Source organism: Mesoplodon mirus, assembly GCF_964341445.2.
Source record: "Mesoplodon mirus genome assembly, chromosome: 7".
Taxonomy (NCBI): domain Eukaryota; kingdom Metazoa; phylum Chordata; class Mammalia; order Artiodactyla; family Ziphiidae; genus Mesoplodon; species Mesoplodon mirus.
Window position 1 is genome coordinate 95,730,128 of NC_138983.1, and position 14,812 is coordinate 95,744,939.

Here is a 14,812-nt window from a genome sequence, read left to right on the forward strand (position 1 = left end):
GCCAGCTCTCCTGAGTCTTTTGGAGGCTTTTCCTAATAGCACGAAGCATCGTGGGGCCGTGAGAGCCCAGGCAGGTCCTTCACTGCCCAGCGGTTAAGGAAGGTCTTGCAATTCCCAGTCCAACCTGTAATTTCACACGCTTACAGGGGATGATTCATTATGTGGGTAAAAACGAAAGCCACTGATAATAGAAGAAAATGCATTTTCAGTTACCTGGCTTCCTTGCTTCTTTGGCTCCACTAACTTTTTTTTTGGCTACACCAATGCAGGATCTTAGTTCCTCAACCGGGGATCAAACCTGCACCCCCTGCATTGGAAGCGTGGAGTCTTAACCACTGGACGGCCAGGGAAGTCCCTGGCTCCACTAACTTTTTTTCTTTAATTATTTTATTTATTTAATTTATTTATTTTTGGCTGCGTTGGGTCTTCGTTGATGCGCGCGGTCTTTCTCTAGTTGCGGCGAGCGGGGGCTACCCTTCTTTGCAGTGCTTGGTTTCTCATTGCGGTCGCTTCTCTTGTTGCGGAGCATGGGCTCTAGGTGCGTGGGCTTCAGTAGTTGTGGCACGCGGGCTCAGTAGTTGTGGCTCGCGGGCTCTAGAGCACAGGCTCAGTAGTTGTGGCCCATGGGCTTAGTTGCTCCGCGGCATGTGGGATCTTCCTGGACCAGGGCTCGAATCCCTGTCCCCTGCATTGGCAGGCGGATTCTTAACCACTGTGCGCCCAGGGAAGTCCACCCACTAACTCTTTACCAGGGATATTGCTGCCGTTCCTGGACAAATTCAGTTGCCCCCATTCTTCTTCTATTTTGACGATGGTGATCATACCTGATGGCTAATGTTTTATGCTCATTTATTATGGACCAGGAAGTGTTCCCAGCATGTCACGTGCACTATCTCACGCACTTCTCACAGACTAAGAAATGGCTGTTGGTATCCCTGTGTCTTACAGACAAGGCACAGAAATGACACACTCGTCAGGGTCCCAGAGACGGAGCAGAGCCGGGAGCTGGACCAGAGTCTGTGTGATGCCGGATCCCAAGGTCTTAACCCGGGGTCGGCACGTTATGGCCCAGGGCCAAGTGCGGGCCATCGGCTGTTTCTGTAAAGTTTCCTGGGAACACAGCCGTCCCATTCATTTCAGTATTGCCTGTGTTGTCGGCTACAATGGCAGAGTAAGCTGGGCAGATCCTATGGCCCACAGGGCTGGAAATGCTTACTGTCTGGCTCTACAGAAAACGTTCACCAGCCTCTGCTTGAAACACTATGCAGTACTGCCTCTTTCATTTGACTTGGTTTCTGAAAGAAGAACTTAAAATAGACGGGGGAGCTGGGGAGAAAGAACTCACTCAGATTGAGCCTTACTGTGTGCCAGGAAATGTGCTGGTTAATTGCTTAAGTTTACTGAGGAATAAGAAGAAACAGACAAGCTGGAAAAATAAATTTTGAACAGTCTTTTCAATACCTCTTTAAAAAAGAGCTGGAAATATGTGGTTCTAAGTATACATACACATAGATATGCATTTGCAAATATAGTAATAATATAATTACATTGACATGGATCTGATAAATATACTAGACATTAACATATTATATATACAACAGATGCATATTATAAATTTTACCTGTTTCTTCAACTGGAAAGTTTTCTTTTAAAACTGTGGAATGTTGGGAATTCCCTGGTGGTCCAGTGGTTAGGACTCAGTGCTCTCACTGCTGAGGACCTGGGTTCAGTTCCTGGTCAGGTAACTAAGATCCCACAAGTGCACAGCGAGTCCAAAAAACGAAATAAATGAAACTATGGAATGTCCTCCCTGAGTCACTTTTGAAGCAGAAATTTGGGGTTTGTAGTCTGAAGCCTGCTGTAGCTAGAGAACTATTTATCTATCAAAGTTTCTCTAAGCAGCGTTTTACTACTTGTCTTATGATTGGTTCCTTGGTCTTAAATCATTCTTCTCTGGAGATGCTGCTTTACTTTTATAAGTTGAAAGGTAAATTTGGTGCATGATGACAGTCTGGTGGGTTTTATTTGAGCATGTCATAACCTTTAAAACAACTTTCACTCTGAGTACATAGTGATGCTTATGCTAAAGTCTCAATAAGCATACTGTCCAGGAAATTTGATTGTTTGCAAGTGTCAGAAAACCCACTAAAACTAGCCTAGGCAAAAAAAAAAAAAAAAGCTCATGGAACTGAAAAGGCCAAAAGCTGCAGCTAAGGCCCAGCTGGATCCAGGCGCCCAAATCATGGTCAGGAATCTGACTCCTTCTTCCCTGTTAGCTTCCCAATCTCAGACAGACTCTTGCCTCACCTGTAGGAAAGTGGCCAGCAGCAGCCCCAGCACCCTACAAAGTAGCAGTTCCAGGGAAAGAGCCAGCATCTTCATTGACAGTGGCTTGGATCACGTGGCTTCCCCTGAACCAATCACTGAGGCCAGGGGCCAGGAATGCTCTGATTGGCCAGGCCTGGGTTATGGTCTCACCCCTGGGGTGGAAGGGTCAGAGTTCTATGGACTCAGGATTGTCAGGGAAAGGGTGTCTTCCCTGCAAAAAAATTAAGGTGCCCATCCAGAAGATGGAAGAAATGGATGCGGGGGAGGCAAAAACAAAGAAGATGTCCATGACATTAGGAAGCATTCTTATTGCCTAAGTGGAGCCTTCCGAACGGGATTTGCCACCAGGGATCTGGGGGGAGGAAAATGATGAATAATCCACTTTTCCATTGGAAAAGTCCCAGGCCAGTCTCCAAGGAAGTAGAGTTGCTCATTTCTCTCCTGTGGTGAACAGGTGTGATGAGAAGCTCAGAGTCGGGGCCTTAGTTGTCCATCCCCAAGAAGGGTGGTGTTTCCATATTCCTGGGACCTCTGAATAGGGCCCGTTGTTGAGGAGGATGTGGCTTTACTGTACCGGGAGTTGAGAAGCCGGCAACTGAGTGAATGACCAGAGAGTATGGTGCCCTTCAGAACAAAGCCTCTTTCTGGTCAAGCTTTGTCATCTCCTACCTGACCTTGTAGGATTTCCTCTACCCTGTGCTCTTACAGGTCCCGTGGGGACTTACTTATGTGATGAGAACTCCTGAGGCTGGGTGTTTTATATCAAAGGCGATTTCCCGAGACCAGTGAAGTGGAGGGCACGGGGCAGCAGACAGCCTCAGGCTCGGCCTCCGCAGCAGAAACTCACACAAAAGGACCCCTGAGGCTGTGTTATCACCAGATGTCTACAGGCGATGCAGATGACATCGGGGGAGGTGGAGACGGGAGCGCGGGCTGAACCCTTAGCATCCTGCTGAGACAGAACCCGTACCCGGCCAGGAACCGGGCCGTGTCCTGCTTCCTCTGGCAGACCACACCCTTTGTTACCAAATCAGAACCACGTTGCTCCTTCTCTGAACTTAGTTGATGATCATTCATTCATTCATTCATTCATTCCGTCTCTCTATCTGGCAAGACCCAATTGAAGCAGGCCAAGTCTAGGGGTAGCAAAAGCTATTTGCAAAAATCCGGCTGTTTTCTCATTAGATTCTATTTCCCATTTTATGGACTGACCAGGAAGCTGATTAGAACTTGAAAGGAAAGGAAAAACCGTAAGGTTGAAGATTTACAAGAAAATGGGAAAATTAGATGGGCCAGATCTCCTTTAACACAGCTGGGAAAAACCCAAACGAATGGCTTTTCTGAACAGCTCAAAGGGACTTAATTCTCTTAAGTTCCAAAACCTAAAAATAATGTATAACTTGGCGGTTCTGTGTTCTAAATGTATAACCCTGATTTCTCACACTGAAACCCCATACATGATTTACCCTTTTCTTGGGGACATAGAATTATTATCCGTCTCTGAGTTATGGTGACATCCCGGGACTTGTTGAGATAAAGGCCATTTGTCCTGGCACCATGTAGCCCCCTCTCCTGGCTTCTGAGTTCTACTGGCCATGTTTTCTAGTCTCCATTCTGTCTTTCCAGGTCCATGGCTCCTCCATGCTGCAGTCAGTGTGCCTGCTCGCCACCATCACCCCTACCCCCCAGGCCCTTCCATACTGTGGGAATTAAGCTCCACATCTATGTATGTTAAATTCTTCTGTAAGGAAGCCGGTCTCTTCTCCCTCCTTTATGTATTTACTCACTAATGTATCTATGTCAGTATGGATCCATGTATACTGATTTTACACTTTGAATTATAATCCAATACTCATTAACTTGTTCATCGCTCAAATTCTTCCAGCCTTGGCCACTGGGAGCTCTTTCAGATTGCTTGCTGTGTCCTTGAGCATCTCCCCACCTTTTCGTTTTGGGCACTTCCTTACTCTCTGCTGTTACAAGATGCGCCAGGCTTAGCATGTGTTTTCCCCATCCCAGCCCCAGAATCAAAGTGCTTTTTATTTACACTCCATTTGCCAACTGTTCAGCTCAGTCAGCGAACACCTACCATGAGTAGCAGGCACTCTGCTGGGTGCCAGCACAGCCAGCAATTGGCTGGTAAATATTTAATGACCAGCTCTCTGGAAAAAGTAAAGTACATGGATGCATAGCATAAGGTTTACTGATATAAAGAATGTGTAGCACAGTCTATCCATGTAACAAAATATACAGTACTCTTTCTTGTAAATTCTATATAACCAGCTAAGTCTCACAGCATGCTTTCATTGACTTTAGGTGAACTCTTGTATCCATAGCCAATTTCTCATTGCAGTTGACGAATGAGAGAGTTCCCAACCTGAGCACTCGTGGGTATTTTTGGATATTTTGGATTTATGAATAATACAAGTGAAAAAAGAAAGACGTTAGAACTTCACATGTTCATCAGTGACATGAGTGACTTTGTTGCTGCATCAGATAATAATTTTTAAATACTGGAAGAACGTTTCCCCAATTTTTTGCTCTATTCATAACATAATGGCTAAGACACAACATGCTTTGGTATAATCTGCATTGTTAACATTTTCTCCATTACTGTCTTAAGTCTAGGCAATCAACAAAACAAACAAACAAACAAAATCAAGCTCTATATGAACCACCATTATTAAACATATTTATAAAACTTTTTAAAAACCAAGCCCTCATTTATAACATTTCCTGATTTCTATGGTGTAATACGCCCTCCACGGTCAATTTCAAGCTCCCAATGACACATCCCTGAATACAGAGATGGAAAGAGAGGTGTGGTAACACATTACTATGTAACATTTCCAACAGAAACATATAGTAGAGTGAAATAACCTCAAGAGCATAGGTAATAATAAAATAGAGTAAAATAATTAGGAAGGGGTGAGTTTTAAGTTTGTATCACCTTTGTTTCTGATATAATTTAATTGTAAATTTATGTAAGTTAATTCTTATTAATGGCTGTGTTTATCAACCAGTTGGCAAAATTCCTGGACATTTAACAATCGGTTCTCGTGGGCGGGTACCAGCTGGCCCCAGCACTCCTCTGGTACAGCAGTGAACATACCACAGGTCTTCCCGGATGGAGGCTGGGGTCCTCTGAGCTGCTTCCAGGGCGTGGCATGTACCAGATGAATAACACTTCCATAAGACAGTTGTCAGTGTTCCTAGAAAATCCCATTTCTAAGTAGCCCATGCGATGTCTTGTGTTTTTTCACACCATCTAATGTTCATTTCCTTTTTTTAACTTGGAAAATATCCTATCATTCACTAACCAATCATCTAAGATCCGTTTGTGAGTATGGAAAGCAGGTAATAAATCATGACTTCGAGTAACCTAGAAGTCCTAAGAGCACAGGTATTGGAGTCAAATTGTGTCACCACTTCCTGGCCGTGAGACGTTGGGCAAGTCATTTAACCTCTCTGAGCTTCAGTTTCTTAATCCACACAATGAGGGGTAAAATGCCTCCTGCAAGGTTATTCTGGAGATCAGATGAGACGACATGCATTAAGTGCCCAGCACAGTCTGTGGCACATCTGTGGCTTCTCTACACAGTGGCTCATAGCCGTTGTATTGTCCACAATTACTTACAAATGGCAGAGCACATAACAAGCTCTCCAAGGGCAAGGTCTAAGTTTCCACCTTCTCTGCAGGCTCCAGGGCTTCCTGGCAGAATTCATGTGTACTGTAGGCACTCGATGTGCAAACTACTTCGAATGTTTTTTAGTGTGTCCCGTTCAACTTACACTCTTTTCACGGTTAGAAGCAGATATTGGGGAGATAACACAAAGAACAAATAGATAATTTGAAAGAAAATGGATAGTGACTTCTTGAGTAAATCATTGACCTGTGTTTATTAAAGCTAATATAAATTCAGCCGTGGATGTGGTCATGGTTAATCCAGGTGGTTGACAACCTGCTTTTTTTTTTTTTTTCGGTACACGGGCCTCTCACTGTTGTGGCCTCTCCCGTTGCGGAGCACAGGCTCCTGATGCGCAGGTTCAGTGGCCATGTCTCACGGGCCTAGCCGCTCTGTGGCATGTGGGATCTTCCCGGACCGGGGCACGAACCCGTGTTCCCTACATCGGCAGGCGGACTCTCAACCACTGCACCACCAGGGAAGCCCCAACCTGCTATTTTAAAGGTAGTATGGAAAAGAAATCAGGACTATCACATATGCTACCTCAAAAACAAAACAAAAAACCCAACCATGGCAACATACCTTATGGTCAGAGAACAGACACAAAGAAAGAGAAAAGGCATTAGCGTGTATTTTTAAACTAAAGTTTCTAAAAACAGACTTGAAGACTTCCCTGATGACACAGTGGATAAGAATCCACCTGCCAGTGCAGGGGACACAGGTTCGAGCCCTGGTCTGGGAAGATCCCACATGTCGTGGAGGAACTAAGCCCATGCGCCACAACTACTGAGCCTGCGCTCTAGAGCCCACGTGCCACAACTGCTGAGCCCATGTGCCCCAGCTACTGCAGCCCATGCGCCTAGAGCCCACACTCCGAAACAAGAGAAGCCACCACAAGGAGAAGCCTGCGCACCACAACAAGAGTAGCCCCCCGCTCGCCACAACTAAAGAAACCCTGCACGTAGCAACGAAAACCCAACACAGACAAAAATAAATAGAATTAAATCTAAAATAAATAAATAATAAAAACAGACTTGTTGATAACTGACCTTGACCCCATGCTTCCTGTACAGCCCTGAGCTGGCTTTTAATGTGAGTCTTCTTCTTATGTTTGCTTTTCTCCCTGCCTGTTTCGTTGTAGTTACCAGCAGCAATTTCTGAGAAAACCTTGACCTTCCCTTTGATAAAGCAAGCCGGGAAACTAGAGAAAACCAACTTTAACCATCCAACTAAAGCTACCCTCAACCAACACGCTTCAGAGGAAAAAAAAAAAAAACTTTATTTTTAAATTTTATACCCGAAGAGCTTGGAGTCTCTGCTGCCTTTATACATCTTTGGCTCCTTCCCACTAGGGGCCCTATCGTTCAGGCTCTGTGTGCTGCAAGCAACAGAAACCAGCTCTAGCCAGCCTCAGGGATGGAGCACTTCAGGGTAGCACCCCAGCCAGGGCTCAAAACCAGCTTCCTTATTTTCCCCACCATGTTCACAGCAGCATAGTTAAAATAGCCAAGAGGTAGAAACCACACAAGTGCCCATGACGCTTAATGGATAAACAGAATACACTCTAAACTGTATGGTGGAATATTATTTAGCCTTAAAAATGAAGGAAGGGCTTCCCTGGTGGCGCAGTGGTTGAGAGTCCGCCTGCCGATGCAGGGGACACGGGTTCATGCCCCAGTCCGGGAGGATCCCACATGCCGCGCAGCGGCTGGGCCCGTGAGCCATGGCTGCTGAGCCTGCGCGTCCGGAGCCTGTGCTCCACAACGAGAGAGGCCACAGCAGTGAGAGGCCCGCCTACCACACACACACAAAAATAATAAAATAAAAGAAGGAAATTCTGACATGTTACAACATGGATGAACCTTGAGGGCATTATGCTAAGTGAAATACGCCAGTCACAAAAAGACAGGTACTATGTGATTTCACTTATTTGAGGTACTTGGTACTTAGAGTAGTCCAATTCATAGAGACAGAATGTTGGTCACCACGGGCTGGGTGGCGGAGGGAATGGGGAGTTGTTGTCTAATGGTTAATAGAGTTTACGTTTTGCAAGACGAAAAAGTTCTGGAGATCCATCTCACAGAAATGTGACTATACTTAACACCACTGAACTGTATACTTTAAAATGGCTAAGATGATAAATTTTATGTTGCAGGTTATTTACCACAATTTGAAAAATAAATAAACAGCTTCCCTCTCTCCATGTCTGGGCTCCACTCCCTCATGCTGGCTGCATTCTGAAGTCCCACCAGGTCACTCCAGATCCTGGTGTCCAGCCAAGTCTTCTTGGTTCTCCTTGGCTCTGATTGGATCACTTGCCCCACCACTGAACCAATCAGTATGTCCAAGGAGTGTGATTGGTTGATTGCTTAGCCACACCCACAGCAATAGGCGGACAGATTAGAAGGGAGATTCCTGGAATTTCCAGAAGAGCCAGGTGGGTTGCGGCCTGTCCACTACGGCAGTGAACCATTTGAGGCATGAGATATGAGCACTCCCTTTAGCACCCTGGCAGTTAGTGGGCAGTGAGGCACATCTACCTGAGCATCCCAGCACAAAAGGGAATTCCTCCATACTACCCGTGGTCTCTCGATTTGTTTTCTATCAGGCGGGGGTAAAACATATTCAAATTTCCCCCTTCCCACCTTCAGCCCTTTCATTCGATAAATCTTTATTAAATCGATGAGGAAAGGTTGTAGGAATGATTGAGGCAAGACAGCCCCAGAGGAGAGGACGGGAAGGGATCGGATGGATGGAGAAGTGAGTGCAAGGCAGGAGCAGGACACCTCAGCTTCTGAAAGGAGAGAAAGGAAGAAAGCTTAGGTGGAGACCGAGGTGCCCACAGTGGAGAGAAATTCGAATCTTCACATAAGGTAACAGAGTTCTGGAACACTGCCAAGTCCGTTCCTGAAACAGGTTTCAACGGGGTCAGTGTCATCATAAATGCTGGGCCAGGTGTCACCAGGCAACTGGAGTTTGATTTTCCCGAACAGTGTTCTCCCTGACTCCAAAAAAGTCTTCAGGGGAATTCACCGGATTCTTGACTTGGCTGGGAAAGACTGTAGCTAAAAGACTGGTTTGGGAACCTGAGTGAGTGGAGAACCTTCCTCTTGAATACAATCCAGCTGGAGCTATAGGAAGTTCTGTCTGCCAGTGCTCCTATTTCGGAAGCATTCTGTCCTGTTTCTCATTATGTGTCTGCAGTCTGCAGAAAGAGAAACGTGACCGCCACAGGCGGAAAACCTTTGAACTTAGCTTCTTCCTTGAAAAGTGTGTTTTTTTCTGCCAAGAGACTGGGGGCGGGGCAGAGAAGGGAGAGAGAGACAGAGAGGGAAAGAGCTTTCCAGAACCCCAGTCCCACCACCCTCTCCACCACCACCTGAGCTTGGGGAAGTCCTTAACCTCTCCAAGCCTCATTTGTAAGCTAGGAATAAGGAGAGCTCCTCCCCTTCAGGGCTATCGAGAGAAATCGGTGAGTAATTACAATAAATAGTAGCATTCATGATGTCACGATTTAACCACTAGGCTCGGGGAGGGACGGCCACAACAGCATTAACCAAGACAAAGCCAGGTGTCAGCACCTCTCAGCATTTGCTTCTCCCGGTTTACATGGATTTTGATGTGCTCTCTAATGAAAGTAGATACAGACATCTTCCGCCGGGTCAGATGAAAAAAGGTTCCCTCGATAGATATTTATGGAGCGTCTGCCAAGAATCAGATGTGGCAGATGTTGAGGATCACAGGTTAATGAGCCAGTTGGGGTGCGAGCCAGTTGGGGTGCCTGCCACCCCAGAGCTCTCGGCTTCGGGGAACAGGTGGAATGGGAGTGCCAGGGAGACACACAGTGTGGATGTGTGTGTCCTGGAGAGCTGGGCTTGAATCTCGGAGATGTGTTCATTCATTCTTTCAACCAGTATTTAAGGACCTACTGTGTATGTGCCAAGGGTTTATTCTAGGAGCTGAGGATACGGTGCTGAGCAAGGTAGACAAAAAGCTGTCAGCCTCTCAGAGCTCAGAGGTGGCGTTGTACCAGCTCAGACGCTCACTGCCAAATCTGTGATCCTGGGAAAGTCACTATGTCTTGCTCAGCCTCGGGCTCATCACAGAGCATCAGGGGTATTAAATGAGGTAATGCATGTGAATCTCTTGACTGGGTGCCTGGCACGAAGGCTGCACCCAATAAATGGTGGTGTGATAGTGTGCAAGGTGACCCATGGTGGGGACCGCCATCCCAAATTTGGGGAGAGTCTGGGAGGGATTCTTGGGAGAAGTGACTTATACGCCGAAATCTAGGGCAGCAATTAGGTCGCCAGGACAGAACGGTGAAGACCACCCCAGCTGCTCGTAACCTCCCCTGACCCTCTTGTCTGCCCCTGCAGGTCTCCTTCCCATGGGTGAGGGCCCCAGCACCTTGGCCAAGGCCACAGCCACCTTGGGCCACCCAGCAACTGAACCAGTCACCCTCACCAACACAGACCCCCTTCTACCCGGGCATCTGGACAGCGCCAGTGCAGAGGAGCTGGTCGCAGGGGTCCCCCGAGCCCCCCATGGTCCCACCAGCCTCCCACAGGCGGCCCGTGAGTGCCAGCAAGAAGATGTTCTCCTTCGGGGTGGACAGAGCCGCCCACAGCGTTCCCATCATCAGGCAAGGTACTCATGGGTGCTTCCTTGGCGGCTTAGGGGAGGGGCTTTTGCTAGGAGGATGGGTCTCAGTTTCTGCTTTCCCCTTTTTTAAAAAATTTTTATTGAGGTGCAGTTGATTTACAGTGTTGTGTTAGTTTCAGGTATGCAGCACACTGAATCTGTTCAACATATACATGTATCCACTCTTTTTTAGATTCTTTTCCCATATAGACCATTACAGAGTATTGAGGAGAGTTCCCTGTGCTATCCAGTAGGTCCTTCTTAGTTATCTCTTTTATGTATAGTATTGTGTATGTCAATCCCTCTCTTCCAATTTATCCCTCCCCCCTCTCATTCCCGGTAACCATAAGTTTATTTTCTACATCTGTAACTCTATCTCTGTTTTGTAGATAAGTTCATTTGTACCTTTTTTTAGATTCCACATATAAGCAATATGGTATGATATTTGTCTTTCTCTGGCTTTTGCTTATGTTCTCTGGTTCTGAAGTAGAACATAATCAAATGTGAAAAAATTGGGATAAGCAGAAAGTTAGAAAACAGTAAAAGATAAGCTGTCACCCTTATCACCAGAATTCTCCCTGTTGACTTTTTGGTACAAACTCCTCCAAGACTGTGCTCTGCCCATCTGCACACGTCAGTACCTCTGTGGTGAGTGTGTGTGTGTGTTTGTGTGTGTGTGTGTGTTTGTACATATATATGAATATATATGAATGTGTATCAGAATCTAAATTTATATACTTCGACTCAGATGTACAGACATATTGGTAACTGAAATCCCTCTTGCCTTAGGAGGTTTTTAAATATTTTATTACCATTTTACAGGTAAGAGGAGACTGAGGCTTATGGAGAAAATTACTTCTCCGGAGGTTATGTATTCAATCTAATCTAAAATAACGCTTTTCAGTCAAATTTAAGGCTGGTTATCTCAGTGACTGTCACTCACAGCCTGGTCACTTTGGGGACACACAGCCATCAGGGTTTCCTTCTCCCCCCTCCCCCCCAGAAGGCCTCATGGCATTTGGGGAGGAGACTTCCTGTCTGTCACCATCCTCTTGGCCTTGCCAGGCTTACTGGCAGAGTAGCTGGGTCGACTTAGTCCCTGGCATGATTCCCAGGTTTCTTCTGTGGCCACTGGTGTGAAGGTCCCATTCTCTGTTTTCTGTGTCCCAGCCCCAGACCCCTCTGAGTCCCCAGGTCTCTCGATGCCTCCACACCCTTCCCTGGTCTCACTCAGGACCACTCACCTAGTCACTTCCCTCAGCCATTCAAATAATAGTTATTATTCTGAAATAAACAGACTAAGGAGCAAATGAAATGTATCTCTGCAGTTTACATCATCATCATCATCTAAGGAACGCTCATGTACCAACCACCCAAGTTAAGAAATTACTCAGCCATTTCCCCCCAGCATTTTTTTTTAAATTTAATTTTATTTATTTCTTTATTTATGGCTGTGTTGGGTCTTCACTTCTGTGCGAGGGCTTTCTCCAGCTGCGGCGAGCAGGGGCCACTCTTCATCGCGGTGTGCGGGCCTCTCACCATCGCGGCCTCTCTTGTTGCGGAGCACAAGTTCCAGCCGCGCAGGCTCAGTAGTTGTGGCTCACGGGTCCAGCTGCTCCGTGGCATGTGGGATCTTCCCACACCAGGGTTTGAACCCGTGTCCCCTGCATTGGCAGGCAGACTCTCAACCACTGCACCACCAGGGAAGCCCCCCGCCCAGCATTTTAATGTGAAAACTTTCAAACATACAGCAAAGCAAAAAGAATTTTACAGAGACAGCTCTCCTCCTAATTCTACTGCTAACACTTTGCTGTACTCTTTATTACATTTCTGTCTACCCATCCTTCTTGTCCTGCATTAATCCATCTTAATTTTTGGATGCATTTCAAAATAAATAGCACACATCTGTAGTCCTCCCCCTAAATGTTTTAGCACATACACCATTAACTAGAACTCAACATTTTTTGTCTCCTTCATGTAAAATGAACACACAATGTGTATTAGTTATCATGACTGCATAATGAATTCTCCCCAAACGTAGCAGCCTAAAGCAAAATCAAACATGTGTTATCATCTATACGGTTTCTGTGGGGTCAGGAATTTGGCAGCAGCTTAGCAGGACGGCTGTGGCTCAGGGTCCCTTGTAAGGCTGCAGTCATCTGAAGGCTTGACCTGGGCCAGAGGATCCACTTCGAACACGGCTGCTCACATGGGTGTCAGCAGGAGGCCCCGGTTCCTCACCACATGGGCCTCCCCAGAGAGTGGCTCGAGCGTTCTCATGACAAGGCAGCTGCTCCTCCTGAGCAAGTGATCCTGGAGGACAAGATGGAAATGGCAACATCTCTTGTGACTAAGCCTCAGAAGTCATGCTCTGTCATTGCTGCAATATCCTGCTGGTTACACAGGGCGTCACCCTCCAGTGTGGGAGAAGACTACACACGGGCCTGAAGACCAGGAGGCGGGGATTATCAGCAGTCATCTTGGAGGCCGGCTACCACAGCCTGCCCTCGGGTCCTCAATGATTCACACTCCTCCTCCTCTCTCCCGAGGCCCCCCAAAATCTCACCCCAGTAACAGCATCGGCTCAAATTCCAGAATCTCGTCTAAATCAAGTCCAGGTACAGATGGGGCTCATGGGTGTAGTACGTTACGTTCAGCTCATCAAGTACTACTTCCAGAAATCTGAAGACCTCTGAACAAAGGGTCTGTCCCTCACACACCCAGCACATATTGGTGGGACAGACATAGCATCACTGCTACATACACTCCTCTTGTTCCAAAAGAAGAAAAACAGGAAACACACAGGAGTCCCTGGCCCAAAGCAGTTCTGAAGTCCAGCTGGGAAAATATCGGCAGTTCCTTGACTGGGCTTCAGTCCAACTCTTGCCCAGAAATGACTTTCCAGGGCTCTTGGCTCTGCCCCTGGTCCGTGAGTTCCGCCTTCTGAGTCGTCCTCCCTTTCCTATGAAAGGTGTCCCATGGATGTGGCTGCATAGTTTTATAGCCTGCTTCCTGCCTGTAGAAGCTTGGGGGTCCAGACGCTTCTTTTACTTTTGTGGGTCTCTGTCAGTCTGAGTTGGCAGTGCTTCTTATTGGGGTTCATCCTATTAGGCAAAACCCACGCCCACAGACTTTTTTGTCACAAGCCCTTCCACCATGGGCTTCTGCAAAGACTGACAAAGGACAGAAGCTTCTTAGAAGCCTAGTTCTTTGACCGAAGGGTTCTCTTGGACACTGCCCTGGACCTGTATTCTTAACAAAGGATTTTACAACCACACCCTCAGCTTCTTCTTTAGACTGTGTTTTCTTGAGAGCGCCCTTGATTTGATCTTTGCCCAGAACCTGTTTCTTACATTTCATTTGCCACCTGGAGAGGCAGGGAATTTTCAAGCCCAGAGCATTGCCCTGGTTTAACAGCCCTTCCTTTAACTGTCTCTCCCCCTCACATTTCACTATAAGTAGCAAGAAGTAACCAGGCAGCACCTTCCAAGACTCTGTCTGGGACTCTCTTTAGCTTGACCACTCAGCCTCATCACAAACATTTTCTACCTTCCTCATGACCACAGGCAACGTGTTAGGAAACCTTCTGCCACCACCTAACAAGGATCCCTTAACCCCAGTAACATTTTCCTCACTTTCCTGGAACCCTTCCCTCACTGCCTCCTCAAAGGCCATTGGGCTTCTACTAAGACTATTGAGGCTTTCTCAAAGACTCTTGGCCAAAGTCCTCCAGCTTCTGGCCACTGTTCCATCCCAAACCACTCCACATCGTAGGGTTTTTGTTAAATTTTGCACCACTCCTGGTGCCCAAACCTGTATTTGCTACTTATTGTTGCATAACAAATTACTGCAGGATGTAATGGCCTAAAACAACAGTAAACATTTATTATCTCATAGCTTCTCTGAGTCAGGAAGTTGGGAATGGCTTAGCTGGGGGATTCTTGCTCAGGATTCTTCATCAGGTTGCAGTAATGGTGGTGGCTGGGCCGTGGTCCTCTGGAGGCTTGTCTGGGGCTGGAGGACCCACCTCTAGGATGGGTCACTCCCATGGCTTTTGGTAAGAGGCCTCAGTTCTTCACTAAGTGCACCTCTCCATACGTTGCTTGAGCATCCTCAAGCTGCCAGCTCCTCCAGACAAGTGGTCCTAGAGAGTG

At 46.7% G+C, this 14,812-nt stretch overlaps 1 protein-coding gene across 1 annotated transcript in view; it reads left to right on the top strand.

Moving 5' to 3' along the window:
* Positions 1-14,812, top strand: part of LOC309808891 (forkhead-associated domain-containing protein 1-like) — a gene marked incomplete at both ends in the record, with an annotated part of 88,057 nt that overhangs the window by 25,681 nt on the left and 47,564 nt on the right. Inside the window, one exon of the mRNA XM_082629463.1 lies at positions 10,394-10,664. Coding sequence (XP_082485589.1) covers positions 10,394-10,664 — 271 coding nt within the window. The remainder of the gene's footprint in view (positions 1-10,393; positions 10,665-14,812) is intronic.